Source organism: Chenopodium quinoa, unplaced genomic scaffold (genome assembly GCF_001683475.1).
Source record: "Chenopodium quinoa cultivar QQ74 unplaced genomic scaffold, ASM168347v1, whole genome shotgun sequence".
In the NCBI taxonomy this organism is placed as follows: Eukaryota; Viridiplantae; Streptophyta; class Magnoliopsida; order Caryophyllales; family Amaranthaceae; genus Chenopodium; species Chenopodium quinoa.
The window spans coordinates 2,273-17,828 of record NW_018743520.1 but is presented as its reverse complement, the minus strand read 5'-3'; the positions used below and the strand labels follow the sequence as shown (position 1 = coordinate 17,828).

The following is a 15,556-nucleotide window of genomic DNA, read 5'->3' as shown; positions in this document are numbered from 1 at the left end:
GGAAGATGTCCGTTTACTGATAGCCTAATGTGAGTAGGCTTATGGAGTTTTGTTTAAGGTGGAGGTTTTGTGTTTTATTATGAGCATTACTTCTTGGTTTTTGGTTCAAGGTAGAGTTACCTTGTTTTTTGGTCGATTTTAAGTCAAGGTGGAGATTGTTAAATTGTGACTCGAAATCTAGTAGGGCTGAATTTGAATGCTTATATATCTCATTTGCAAATGATTTTGAGGTGATTCAAGTTGGAGGTGATAGCTTGGTTCAAGAGCTTTCCAACGATAGGTCGTATGCCCAATTCCGATAAGAAACGAGAAAGTTATGACTGTTTTACGAAAACCTGACGAAGTTGGAAATTTGCAACGAGGCTGCGAGCTATAGCTCTATGCGAGTGAGCTATAGCTCGGCCCTATGAGGACTTGCGGCAAGCATGAACTAGCTTCCGAGCTATAGCTCGGTAGTTAGGTTATTCTAGGATAATTGATGGAATATTTCCTAAAATTATATCTTTTCTATGACGGCAATTTGAGTATACTTGGGGAATAATCTTAGGGTTTTATTAGGGTTTCCTTGTGTTATAAAAGGACCCTTTAGTTGATCATTTAGATTATACCTTTTTTGAGCCATTAGATTTAGGACTCCTTGTATTATTCTCTCGTTCTTTCTCCATTATAGTGAAGAAGCTCTCGAATCCCCCACCCATGGATGTAGGTCTATTTTGACCAAACCACGTAAATCCTTGTGTTGTTTGTTTATCTTCTTTATTGCTTTTCTCGTTCTTAATTTTCATTGGTTTGTTCCGCATTAATCAAACACAATTACACCCTTTATTTCCTAACATAGTGGTTCACAAAAAAACCTAAAATATATTATGGTCTAACCTAATGCATGAATAGTGAAAAAAGCCCAACTTCTCATGTATTATGGGGGGAGTATTAAAAAATGCTGAAGTTAGTTAATTTTCTTGAAAATTGACATAATGATAAGCTAAGCAAAAAAATTCTATGATACATAAATAAAACTGATAGAAGTAGTAGATTAAAAATAATGAGATGATCATACAAGTACAATATGTTTTACATTGATGGGCTGCTTACATTTAAGCAGGTTTATTCAAACAAACAAAACTAGAAGCATAGATATATGAATTTGTGATAGTTAACTAGTGTGTATCCTGGGCAATGATCTAATTATTGTTTAGCTACTCCCTCTGTCCCATAATACATGACATATTAAAACATTACATACATGTCAATGCATTCGTTTGACTTTATTTTAAAATAATTAAATGTTAATAAAAATTATTTTTAAAATTATATAATGAAACTTTATATTAAAACATACAATATCTAACAATCTATTTTAGGATAATTAATATAAATTATATATTTTATGATAAAATATACAGTATCAAATATATTTTTTATGATAAAATATAGGGTTTTTCTACATTATAACCTTCTAACTTTCCGTTTTCTACAATGTGCCCCCAATTTTTAGAAATTACAGTGTAACCCCAAAATACATTTACCGTGACACCTAATGCATGGATGGTGAAAAAAATTCCAACTTCTCATGTATTATGGCTTGGAGGAAGTATTAATCAATGAAGTTAGTTAATTTTCATGAAACTTGACATCATGATAACTACTTGATAAGCTAAGCAGAAAAATTCTATGACACATAAATAAGACTGATAGAAGTAGTAGATTAAAAATAATGGGATGATCATACAAGTACAAGCTGTTTTACATTGATGGGCTGCTTACATTTAAGCAGATTTATTCAAACAAAAAAAAAGTAGAAGCATAGATAAACCACAAACATACACGATAAAATAGAAACGATTGATAAGCATCAGCAAGTGAAGTGCAAGACTGCGTGCGAGTGGAAGCGTGAACTTGGCTTATTAAGCAACAAGAATAGGATTAAAAGGAATATCTTGGTTGATGTTGGCAACAACGGTGTCATAGAAAGCAAGTTTGGAACACTTGGGAGCTTGATTTGGGAATAACATGTAGGGGAAGGCTGGACTGTTACCTTGGTCAGAAATAAACATAAACAACTTCAAGTTAAAAAGTCCATAAGAGGCTTCGGCACCGGTTATGGTCATGAGGGGACCAAATGGTGCTGCGTCGAGCCAAGGGAGAAGCTTAACATAGAGTTGGACAGTCACTCCCTTAACTTCGCTCAGTTTGTCATGTGATAAGACCGCCGATATCTGTTCTGAGCACTTGAGTACATTTTGAATAGCACCCAGTTCGTTAACCACGGTACATTTACCACGCAAGTTAATATTTAACCTGATGGAGTTTTGGTTGACAGGATCGCAGCTGAAGCTCACAGCATCACCAGGGAAAATCGAGGGCGGTAACCCATAATACTTCAAGATCCCAGGGATCGTTGAAGCAGGGCAGTGGGCATGGGCGGAGGACAGTGTTAGAGCAAGAGTAATTGCGAGGAGAGCGAGGGAGATAGTGGCTGTTTTTGGAGACATTTTCGTTATTGGAACACTTTGCTTATTATGTTTATGTTTATGTTGGATGTTTTAATTGGTGTTGAACCATGCACTTGATGCTACTCATTTTATAGATGGGAAGATTAAGCTAATAAGCTAAGGCATCCACTCCTTGCTAACTTGCCTCTTGGATAGGTTGTAGTCCCCCACTTTCGCTAGCTAGCGTTGAAAATATAAAACAAGAGAAATTTTGGCACCATTAAGGTCATGTGTATCACGAATTAGTATGGGGTTAAATTATATGAAAAATGGTATATGAAAGCATTTAATGAAATATCCATCAATCAATAAATCATATTTGGCATCATTGAAGAATTGTGTTTCACGAATTCACAACGGTCTAAGCTAGCTAGGGTATGGATTATGGAAAATTATTAATCGATATTAACCATTCCATTAAATGATTCATGTGACTTCTCGTTACAGTACGAAGCTCGCGTAAACTAGCATAGTTCAGTTCAGCCATATTTTTCTTTTTAATTTGTTCATTCGTTACTAATCTACCCACTTTACTTTAGGGTATGTTCACATTTAATGAAATGAGCTGAAGTGAAATGAAATAAATATTTTATGAGAGGGGAATTAGGAGTTGAATTGAAATGAACTGACTGGAACTGAACTGAATTGAATTAATTAAAGCTAAAATGAACTGAATTAAATGTGAATAGACCTTTTTTTTTGTATTCTTTGATAATTATCACCTACTCCGGCCGTCCCATATTATTGTTCTTATTTTTCTACTTTGGAGTATCAAAATGTTGTTCTTGTTTCTATTTTTGGATAGTATGTAAATACTATTATACTCTCACTTTTCTAACTTTATTCATTGTACTTCCTAATTTACCCTTGAATTTTGCACATGCTTTGTACTTTTTCTACTTTCCCTCTTTAACTTTTGTCCATGATTGTACCTTTTACTTTTAATCAATGTAATTTATCCACTTTTCCTCCTATTTTTTAAATACTGTGAAGAAACACAAACAGGAACTATATTACGGGACGGAGGGAGTAAAATTGTTGTTGTTTTACGAATTACCACCTAAAGTATTATATTTTGTCAAAAAATACTTGTGTATTATTCTGTTATTCTGAAGTGAGGGATAGCTCAAGTGCTTAGAGCTTCCTACTCGATTTTAGGAGATCCTGATATCGATTATCATCCCTTCATGTGGCTCTTTAAACACTAAAAAAATATAAAAAAAAATATTATATTGCTCACTTGCCTATTAGATTGATCCACTATTTTCTTACACTCCCTCACAACAACGTTCTTTATTCTCTCTCCATATTACAAATAATTTTAATAAATTTTTTTGTGAATAACTACCTTAAAGTCGGTTTTTGTGAAAAACTACCTGATTAAAAAATATTGTAGGAAACTACCTTCTAAACAATTCAATAGATGTTATAAGAAACTACTTTATAATACAATTAATTTTGTAAGAATCTACCTTTCAAACAATTAATGTTGTAAGAAACTACCTTTTGCTGAATTATTGCATTAAATAAGAGAAGTTCATGTACCCCCGAGGTTATAGAAAATGCACCATATACCCCTGAAAACTTTTAAATGCACTTTGTACCCTTAAGGTTTGTATAAAATTGCACCAAATACCCTTGACCTCATAGTAAATGTTAATGTTCACTACTAAAATTCAGCCAAATTGCGACCGCCTCAAACGGTCGCAGAAAATAGCAAAAACGGTCACAAAATATAATTGCGGCCGTCAACGGTCGTAACATGGCGGTCGTTATTCTCTTGGTCGCAAAAAAAAAATTACGACTGTTTGACGGTCGTAGATTTTTTGTGACCGTTTTTACTATTTTCAACGATTGTGAAGAAAACGGTCACAAATATTAATAATTGCGACCGATTTATGAAACGGTCTCAAATCTTGAAATTAGCGACCACCATAAACGGTCGCTAAAAGTTTTGAAAAAACAAAAAAAAAAAAAAAAGGAAAACAGACCCAGATCCACCGAAACTAGATCCCACCTACCCAAGCCACCACCAATGCCCACCCTAAACAACCATTATCCGCCGCCCTCTACCCACCACCACCTTCGCCAACCTTCAACCATCAATACCCACCACCACCCTAAAGGAGTTGTGTCTTCGATAAGTGCAATTACTAGATATATCAAGGATCACTATTATGGAGATAATAAGTTCATTCTATAGGGTCGTCAATGTTTGGTGCTAGATATGACAATTGATCTTTGGGCTAGCTTAATGGCCCAAAGCCTTATAGAGTGGATCCTACAAGGTCACACATAAGAGTATTGGGTTAAACAAGTTAGAGGCCCATTATTGGCCCTCATAAGTTCATGACATACCATGTTGATAATTGGGCTTGGATAGTTAGAAGATTCTAATGGGTTTTGGACTTGACATGGTTTTATTTCTAGATATGATCTATAAATATAAACCATGCCTAGGGTTGCATGACAGAACAATTGACATACAGTGAATTGTCACACAAGCAACCAGTTTTCCCAAATACCCTAACTCTCTCACTCTCTACTAGGCCCTCTCTCTCTCCTCCCTGTCCGTACGACCCTCCTCCCTGGGTGGCGCGTGGGTGGTGTTGTGGTGTGTTCGTGGCTCAAATCTCCGTTGAAGGTTGATTGAAGTGTTCAGTCACAACTAACTAGCATTAGTGAAGGTTTAATCCATGCTCGTTGACTAAGTAGAGGAATCACGCTTGGGGTTCTTTATCTCCCATTGTTCTTGCTCGATCGCATGTGGAATCACGCTTCAAAGGTACGATTACATGTTCTTTATGTTTATGCATTAGATCTTGGGATTAGGTACTGTATGAATATGATTCATGTTTTTCCGCTGCGTGGTACCTATAATTCCCTACAGTGGTATCAGTTAGCCTATTGCATTTACGCATATTGACTATAATTCTTTGATAGTCCACAATTTTAATTCAATTAAGAGGGAGAATAGTTTAATTATGGTTCAATTATTATTTTTAATGTGATTAAAATTTTGGAATCAATTAAATGTGATTTAATTATGCTCAAATAGCCATGAAGATGACCGTTTTTAGCCCTAATATGTTTGAAAATTTCAAACCCCCTAACCCTAAATTTCGAATTTTTCGAAAATCCTAGCCCTAAAATATGATTTTTGTGCTTGATTTTGATTTAATTCGGTTTATTTTATGATTTATAATTTTAATCGGATTGATTTATGCATAAAAATGTTTTATGTATGATGATCAATTTAATTTTAAAAGTTAAAATTAAATTGGGGATTAATTTCATGAAGAACCCTAATTTCAGGATTGAATGTGATTTAATTTTGAAATTAATTGGACCACATTAATATTAATTTAATTTTACAAAATATGTTTTGTTTTATTTAAATTAAAAATAAAAAAAACAAAAAGGTTTTTAGCAGCGGCAAACGCGGTTGGGTGGCGCAGCCACGGCGGCTGCCGCTACAGGTGGTCCGGAGGGAGGGGCGAGGTAGGGCAAAAGGACGGGTCAGCAAAGGCAGCAACGGCAGCACCGTGCAAGGGTTGCGCGCACTGCTGCTGCTGTGCACCGCTGTAGAGCAGCGTACACCTCACGGTGTACGGCCACCGTGGCCGGCTTTGGCTGGCCACACCACGGTGGCTGGTGCACGGTTTTAAAAAAAAATTATTTTATTTTAAAAATATTTCAAGATAAATATGATTTATTTTGGATAAGATAAAATATTTTGAAAATATGATCTTTTATTTTGAAAGATAAATTTGGTTTTATTTGGATTAAATCTTTTATTTTAGGATAAAATCAAATATTCAAAAGTTGTTATATTTGATATTATCTATATTTAAAGTTGTTATATTGGTAATTATCCATAATTAAAGTGGTTAATTTTGGATAAGATTTGTTTGGATATTCTGAGCATATTCCAAAAGGATAATAATTGATTTAAATAATGTGATTATCCCATAATTAATTTTGGATATAGTTTGATTTAAAATTTTGTGATTGGCTAGTAATTAGGATAGAATTTCCTAACTTTGTTAGGATAATCTTTGAGAATAAATATGATTTATCTTTTAAGATTAAAATAAGATTTGATTCTATCTCATGACTAATTTAGAATATATGATATTTTATTGATGGTCATGATAAATATATGACATTATCTAATAAATTAATTAAAATATGAGATATTTTGGTGTCATGTTTCCTTAATTGTGAACATTCGATGTTGTAGTTTAGGAAAGCATGATGTGTGATTTATTATGTGGCAATTTTATAATATATGATGTTATTTATTGCTATATAATGACTAGTATGGCCCAGTAGATTACTAAATACGTTCTGCGCATCGTGATGTATTTTTGTAATCTTAGTACGGTCTACGTACCGATAAAGTATTTTTGTAATTTTATTTCATTTTATTTAAGTAGTAGATAGAATAGAGTAAAATTACAGCTTGCGTTTAATCCAAGAAGTCCATGTAGTGAAGGCCCAAAGGAGCAAGATGGATGAGATTCATGAAGGTTCAAGTGGGAGCATTTACTTTATTAGTTTTCTTAGGATTAGGGGCCATGCTATGTCTTGTTTATGCATTCAGTTTATTATGCATGTTAGATTTTATTGATGTTTTGTGATGATGCGCTAGAGTTCACTATTTAATCACAACATAATAAATCTAGGCCCAGTAATATTGAGGTTGCTTTTCCAATTAAAAACCCGATGAAACCTTCGATATTTATGACAAGTCATGCCTCAGCTGGGTGTCATACTATATCTTAGGGGAGTGGGGGTAAATCACGTTTTACACTTTTAATTGGTTTTACTCAACAAGGTTACCTAAAGAGTTTAGAACCTTGAAGCTAAGGGTAATAATTAAACATGTGATGGTTAATTATTCAACCAAGAATTACAAAAAGTTGTAATCAGTAAAGAGTTTACTCACCTTGAAAATACAATACTTGATGGTAGGGCCTCAGTCCGGTCAATTATTGAACAAATAAAGGATCTTGGATTCATTTTATTCAAAAGGGATCAATTAAAATTGAATAAATGCTTTAAAGTTGCCAATTTAATTCGCTTAAACAGTTTAAAAATTTTTATTAAACATAATTGAATTTTGCGTTTACTTACAAGTAACATGTCGTTCTAATTTTATTATTATATATAATCTCCTCGATTGAAAAATAAAGTTGAGAAACGTTCTCAAAAGGTTAAAAGATAATATATAAACCTATATTCCAACTTTGCTAAGATGGTTCTAAAAGGCAAGTTTTAGAAATCCATGTCACATGTCTAAGGTTGGTATTATTCACAATGTTTGAGTAAAATGCCAACACATCTTCATTTTGAAGAGTGTTTCAAGGGATATAATGAGATGGAAGGTACAAACCCTCTAGAAGACAAGTACAGAAGTCCAATAAAATCTTTTATTTTCAATATGATTGAATATAAGAAAGTGATTGGAAATCTCTATGATCAAAAGTTGATCAAATGACGCTATTCTTCATCCACTTTATATAAGAGTTAAATAGTTGATTAAACTCTAATATGAATGATGATTGAATAGACTTATTAAAATCATGAAATGTGCTTAAAGTAGTTAAGCAAAACATCATTTTGAACCTAAGAGAAGTGTTCTAAGTGGCTCTAATGGGAAAGGTTTAGGAATATATGAGGATTGCATGCATTAAGAAGTTATAGGCCAAGAAATGCAAAACAAGTTGCTACTTCTCAAACCTAGAACCAATTACTTGCTAAAATTTGTTATGAGTAACAAATGTTTCAAATAAAATGGACCAATTCCAATTGATTAGAAACTACCTCATATAGTTGGAAGGTAAAAGAATGGAAGTGTTCCAATTTAAGAAGTATATATTATAGAAATTGATTTAGCACATTGCTACTTCTTGGACATATGATGTCTTGTTTAGTTCTCTCTCATTGAGAATGAGGTGGAACTAAATGAAGAAGTATGGATAAGGGAGAAATAAATCTACAAGTTTAGAAGAAAATGTTGTTACTTCACTAGTAGAATCTACAAGTCTGGAAGCAAAAGTTGCAACTTTACAAGTAGAACCTATATTTCACCTTACCTTGTTATTGGCTAAAATTAAATAAATGTTATTCATTATTGCCATTATCAAAACACTATTCAATGTTAGTAATGACTAAGCATCGAAGATTCAAAAAACATGGAATAAATGTTATTCTATGCTTCATTGAGTCATAATGTGTTTTGAAATTGCTAAACAGGTTTAAAGTTCTATATGATAGAAATAATTAAACCATTTCTATATATATAAAGTATCTCTAATATGTCAATTAATTCGAATGAAAAATGAACATTGCATGCGAAAGATCCAAAGGGATGGACTTTCAGTATCATTGAATTATGAATCCATTGATATATGTAAATATCATTCTAATTTGAAAGTATTGACAAAGTCACCATTTAGAGAAATGATGATGAGAACTCAAGGTCGAATACATATCGATGTAAGTAAACCAAAGGTTCAAAGGCAAGAGATGGACAATGAAACTTCATTTGTGATATTATCACATGTGCTTAGTTGAAGCATAAGAGTGAAAATTTTGAAAAGTTCAAAATGTTCAGTATGAAGTTCAGTATCAACTTGACAAGATAATGATTACATTACAATATGATTGTAATTGTGAAAATTTAAGTCAAGACATATACTTGGCAACACATTCAAAATATTGCGATATGATCGTAATAATGAGAATTTAAGTCAAGACCTTGATGAACATCCAAGAATTGTGAAATCGTTTTACGACAAACTCCGAAAGAAAACCTTTGTGAATTGTTTATGAAGGGAGCTATCAATCTATATAAGATATATTTTGATAATGGACAAAATTACCTATCTTCCAACCATTATTCAGGGGATATACTTTTAAGATAAGCTACAAAATTAAACAACCTACATAGGTCAAATCAAAATGTAGCAAAGGCTTCATATGTGATATGGATAAGAAAAGTTCTTATAAAGTTTTTTACAAAGCAAGGAATAAATTTTGTATTAAATAGTTTAATGCACGATCAATTCCTATACAGAGCACAGGGTACTACTACACAAATCATACTTAGCACAAAATGTTTGTTGCTTAAGTAGGTACCCTTATGAAAATTGTTCCAAAAGGTCAAGTGGGAGTAGTGTAAATCTTGACAGAGTTCGAGAAAAGCAACAAACAAACATGGTTCAAACCATGGTTGGTTCACCCTATGCTAAAAATTGCCCCCTCAAAAAGGAAAGTGGGAGTATAAGAATCTTGAAAAGTTCGAGAGCCTTGAAAAGTTCAAGAAAAGTGAATTCGAAAATCTTGAAGAAATTTGAGAAGTAATCGAATCAAAGCAACAATATGAGCATGATTCACCTCATGTTACAAGTGACAACGCATGGTCTCATTAAGTGTAATGGGAATAATAACCATGTGTCCAAGGTAGTACATTCCAAGTGCACATCCTCAATTGTCGTTTCTCATTGAAACAAAACAAATTTGTTGTATAAGTTTCAATTGTTGCATCAAAACCCACAATGATGACTAGCATATGTAAAACTTAGTCAAAGAAATATGATTTCATATTGATTAAGAGTTCAAAAAATATTCATTTTGGAACATGATGATAATACAAGTAATAAATATGATTTGACAAGTTATAACTCCAAGTGGTTTAAAAAACCAGGAAATCTGAAATAGATTCGAAGTCTATAAGCAAGTGTATGACACTTGAATAATTTGCATAATTGCGTAAGACTCATTGTAAGCAAAGCAGACAAGAAAGAAAAGTGTTTTCTAACTAAGCAAACACTTGTTAAAGGATTCAACAAATTCATAGTATGACTATGACTATGATGAAACCTTTACATTAGTCATCTTGTAAAGATCTATTAAAGATATTTTAATGATTTCTACCTTATAAGATTTGGTAGATGGATTTCAAAACACTTTATTGAAATTTTTCATGAAAGAAGATTTGTATATGATACAATCAAAAGTTTGAAGATCCAATAATCCTAGGGATGCATAACATCATGGAGTTAATGTTCTTAATTTTGTGAGTAAATCAAATTGTTTGATGTTCTCGCAAAATGAAGAAAAGGTCTTGTGTGTACAAGATGTTTAGTGGAAGCTATGAAGTCTTCTTGGTCTAGTATAAAAAGAAATTATTCATTGCTTGAAGGGTCAAGTAATGGCTGATGCATTTTGTATGAAAAACCTTGAAGAGAATGATGAGTACATTTGGGATTCAAAATCTATAGAGATAGTTTTTTATTGATGTTTGAGTTTGGTTAAGAAGCTTATATTGATAAGATTCTTATAATGTTCAACATTATATTGAAAGGAGTTTCAATCCCATGTGACATGGCACATTGCTTAATGATTCAATACTTTGAGAAAGGTTGATGAAACTAAAGTTTTGAGTGATGATCCTTATGCAATTTGAAAAGGATGCATCATGCATGCCATGGACTATACTCATCTATTTGATTCACGTGTTTTTAGAACAAGTGATGATAGATTTCAATCAAAATCCAATCTAACGTTGGAATACAAATTAGAAATTCCAGAGTTTCTTGCGAAAGGGCGAAGGAAAATTCTTAGTGTATGGAGATGAAAATGATTATAAGATTTAGAAATTGCAAAGTTCATGTTTATGAGAATGTCTCATGAACTCTACTTAATAAACTCCTTCCATTTCCAAAGCATGGGAAACATGCGAATGAAACTGGATTGAGGCAAATAATGTAATTAGAAGTTGTATTTATTTTTGGAGAAAAACAAGTTACATATGTAACACATTCATTTGCAGAATTATGTTTATCAATTGAAACAAAGTTTCAATCTTATTTAATCGTGGTTTCAAGATTAAATAAAATGTCCAAAATAATTATGAATTGATGGGCTTATCAGGTTGATGATCTGGTGAATGAAACCCCACAGGTGAACTAAATTCATATATTATTTAAGTTCCTAGTTCAGAATCATTAAAACTGGACATAAATGATTTCAATTCGTGGACTAGCATGTAAGATTGATTGGATAGTGCAGTTTCATGGGCTATAGGAGCATATTGAAGCTCGGTCAATCACATGGATATGCATGAATGATGCATGATCGAACTATAGACCTACTTTGAAGTTCAAGTATAGAGCTTTCAGATATATAAGCGGATTCCTTTGACATGAGTGGAACATTGATTTCATTCAATGGATGTTATGGCTGTGGTACACTCAAACGTCTGCCCGTAACTGGAGATTATAAAGGGTGTTTCCCGGTTATTTCAGAAGTTGAGTGGGAGCTTTAGTTGCCACAAGATTGGATAGAGTCTACCTATTTAATTAGGAATGTGTCTTGGCCCCTTGAAGAGGGAGAACTCAGAAAATGCATGGCCGTGCTCAAATGGATTACATAGTAACCATTTGTTTTGTAATTCTCACACAGTTTTCAAGAAAAGATTTGTAGACTAATATGATCACGACATGAGATGCAATCATATTGTCAAATCGACACACATTGACTTAAGGAATTTGAATATTGCGCACTTGTCTCAGACAAGTGGGAGATTGAAGGAGTTGTGTCTTCGATAAGTGCAATTACTAGATATATCAAGGATCACTATTATGGAGATAATAAGTTCATTCTATAGGGTCGTCAATGTTTGGTGCTAGATATGACAATTGATCTTTAGGCTAGCTTAATGGCCCAAAGCTTTATAGAGTGGATCCTACAAGGTCACACATAAGAGTATTGGGTTAAACAAGTTAGAGGCCCATTATTGGGCCTCATGAGTTCATGACATACCATATTGATAATTGGGCTTGGATAGTTAGAAGAGTCTAATGGGTTTTGGACTTGACATGGTTTTATTTCTAGATATGATCTATAAATTATAAACCATGCCTAGGCCAGGGTTGCATGACAGAACAATTGACATACAGTGAATTGTCACACAAGCAATCAGTTTTCCTAAAAAACCCTAACTCTCTCTCTTTACTCGGCCCTCTCTCTCTCCTCCCTGTCCGTACGACCCTCCTCCCTGGGTGGCGCGTGTGGTGGCACGTGGGTGGTGTTGTGGTGTGTTCGTGGCTCAAATCTCCGTTGAAGGTTGATTGAAGTGTTCAGTCACAACTAACTAGCATTAGTGGAGGTTTAATCCATGCTCGTGGACTAAGTAGAGGAATCACGCTTGGGGTTCTTTATCTCTCATTGTTCTTGCTCGATCGCATGTGGAATCACGCTTCAAAGGTACGATTATATGTTCTTTATGTGTTATGCATTAGATCTTGGGGTTAGGTACTGTATGAATATGATTCATGTTTTTTCCGTTGCGTAGTACCTATAATTCCCTACACACCCACCCACCCTTAACCCAAAACAAATAAATTTATCAAAAAAAATCTACCTAGAAATTGAACCGACAAAAACATCCAATTAAACCAATAAAAACAACCCATATAATTTCGAACAAATTTACAAAAAACAAACAAAAAATCGAAAAAAAACAACATAAATTAATCAAAACAATTTAACCCAAAAATAAAATGCACAAAAATTAAATAAAAATCAGCAAAAAAATACAAACACAAATCAAACCCACAAACACTAAACAAAATTTGAACAAAATTCAACTCAAAAAAACCCACAAAAATTCAAACAATCACACAATTTCGACAAAAATCGAACCACTATTTGATCAAAATCAATAAAAATTCGAACCAAAACTCAAACAAAAACACACAAAAATCGAACCAAAACTCAAACAAAAACACAAACAAAAATCGGAAAAAATTGAACATTCATGGAAATTAGAGAACAAAATAAAACAACAAAAATTGAGAATAAACAAAAATATAATAAAAATTCAGAGAAGAAATACATACCTTCACTTTTCTGTTGTCAGTTATCAAAATTATCATGATTTTAAATAAATTTGATTAATTTTTAATTCATTATATGTCACATATGATTTTGAAAAACAATAAACCAAAAAACAAAAAATCACAGTGATGCCAAACAATTAGCTCAAAATAAGTCAATTTTTATAATAACTAAGAATAAGTTTTATTGAAGGATATTTTTCTTTAAGCAAGTAAAATAACCTACCACCTACCAAACAAATAAATTTTTTTCTTTCTTTTTTATTTAAATATTATTTATTTTAGTAAATTATTAAAAGAAAACCTTATTTTTTTTATAAAAAAAAAAAATCAACCCACTACATTACTAACTCCACCCCACACCCCTCCTTCTGTTGGCTAACATACAGATTATAGACTACCCCCCACCCGGTTTCCTTTCTTTCTCTCACCTTCTGCTGGCCTTCCCCGTTCTCATTCGCTACTCCTTGATAGTGATGTCAATGGGGCGGGCGGAACATATGTTGGTTTTTCCATCCCTATCCCCACCTAATATTCTCAGGCCCGTATTTGACCCAGGACAACCGGGGCTGCTGCTAGGGCCCACAGAAAATAAGGGCTCCAATTTTGTTAAATCTAAGTTATGAATACAATGTACAAGAGTTATAATGGATTGGGTTGCATTTTGTATTGCTATTGTGAGCTTGGCTTGATGGTTGTTTTAGTTTTGTGTGTTTCTCACTTTGCTCTCTAGTCACCAGTTTCGAGGATCCTTAGGTTCTTTTTTAGTATTCTTCTTATTCTCTCTTTTTTTCAAGGGTGATTTCCTTTTTTTTTTTTGGTAATTCCTTCCAACAAAAATTTTTTTTTAATTCTTTCTTCTTGGAATTCTTTATCATCTTAATCAAAAAATATATTTTTAATATGTATATACAATACGGAGTACTACGATATTACCTATCAAATTCCATTGAACTTAATTAAACAATCATTAATTAACTAGCGCAGAACATTTAAATAAGTATATATTCTATAAACATTTTTTTTACTAGATATATGCTATAATATAACAAAATGTTATTTCGTATTTTTAGCTAATATATATAGTTCCTTTTTTTTTTTTTTTTAATTCTGTAGGATTTGTTATACTTATTCTTGTATAACTAGATTTCCAAGTAATAAAAAGAAATTTCCTCCTACGCAGAAAAAAGAATTGCATACTATTAAATTTATAAGGCCTTAATATTTGCACACAAAAAAAAAATAAAAAATAAATAAAAATAAAAATAAAAAAATTATATAGGGCCCCAATATAATTAGTTCACCCTGAGCCTCTAAAATCTCATAAACGACCTTGAATATTTTCATCTCCATCCCCACCCCCATTCTCACGAAGGGTCCAAAATTCATCCTCAACCCGCCCCGGAAGGTACAATCCCAAAACCATCCCCGCCTTACCCCGCACTTGGATATCCACCTCCACCTAATTCCCACCTAAGACCCACCTAATCCCCTACCATTTAAATAAAACTATATTATATCATAATAATTATAAATAAATAAAAATAAATCATTGTTATGTTACACATGTTTTTTTGTTTATAATTTAAGTCTACTACAAAAGTATTATACTTTTACTATGTTTTTTTTTTTACTGAATTTATATTAAAAATAGCAAAAAAGTTACAAAGTATATATTTATATGTAATAATATATATAGATATGGGTATGAGGCGGGTACAAAGTTGGGTGGGATGGGTATGAAGTGGAGAGAGAGCGGGTACGAATTAAGGCAGGTGGGCGCTGCGGGTATGAAGTGGGGATGAGGAAGGTACAACTTAAAATACACCCCAACCTCATCACCCATGGCGGGTATGGTTATTTTCCCCATCCCCGCCCCACCACCTGCCAAAACGAAACCCATCCGCTTTAGTGGGGCAGGGATGAGGCGGGTATCCTACTTGACCCGCTCCACTGACATCCCTACTCCTTGACCTTGCACTAGCTCGAAAATGTTAACATTTACACTCTGCTAAAGCTCAACTTCATTATCCTCCCAAATTTTCCCCATTCCCTTTAATTCAAAAACTCCGAAACTCTCATAATTTGACGAATGTCCCCATTTCTTGACGACAAACCAAATTTTCTTGTTCAAATCAAATTTGGCAAGACGAT

At 33.1% G+C, this 15,556-nt stretch overlaps 1 protein-coding gene across 1 annotated transcript; it reads right to left on the bottom strand.

Moving 5' to 3' along the window:
• Positions 1-1,679: 1,679 nt before the first annotated feature.
• LOC110740161 lies at positions 1,680-2,579 on the bottom strand. Its single transcript, XM_021920649.1, has one exon. It carries the CDS (start codon positions 2,490-2,492, stop codon positions 1,905-1,907), a length of 588 nt encoding a protein of 195 aa, XP_021776341.1. The 5' UTR covers positions 2,493-2,579; the 3' UTR covers positions 1,680-1,904.
• Between the last annotated feature and the right edge of the window lie 12,977 nt (positions 2,580-15,556).

Excerpts from the sequence above, each read along its gene's own strand:
- LOC110740161 (XM_021920649.1), bottom strand. The coding sequence starts at position 2,492 with ATGTCTCCAAAAACAGCCACTATCTCCCTCGCTCTCCTCGCAATTACT.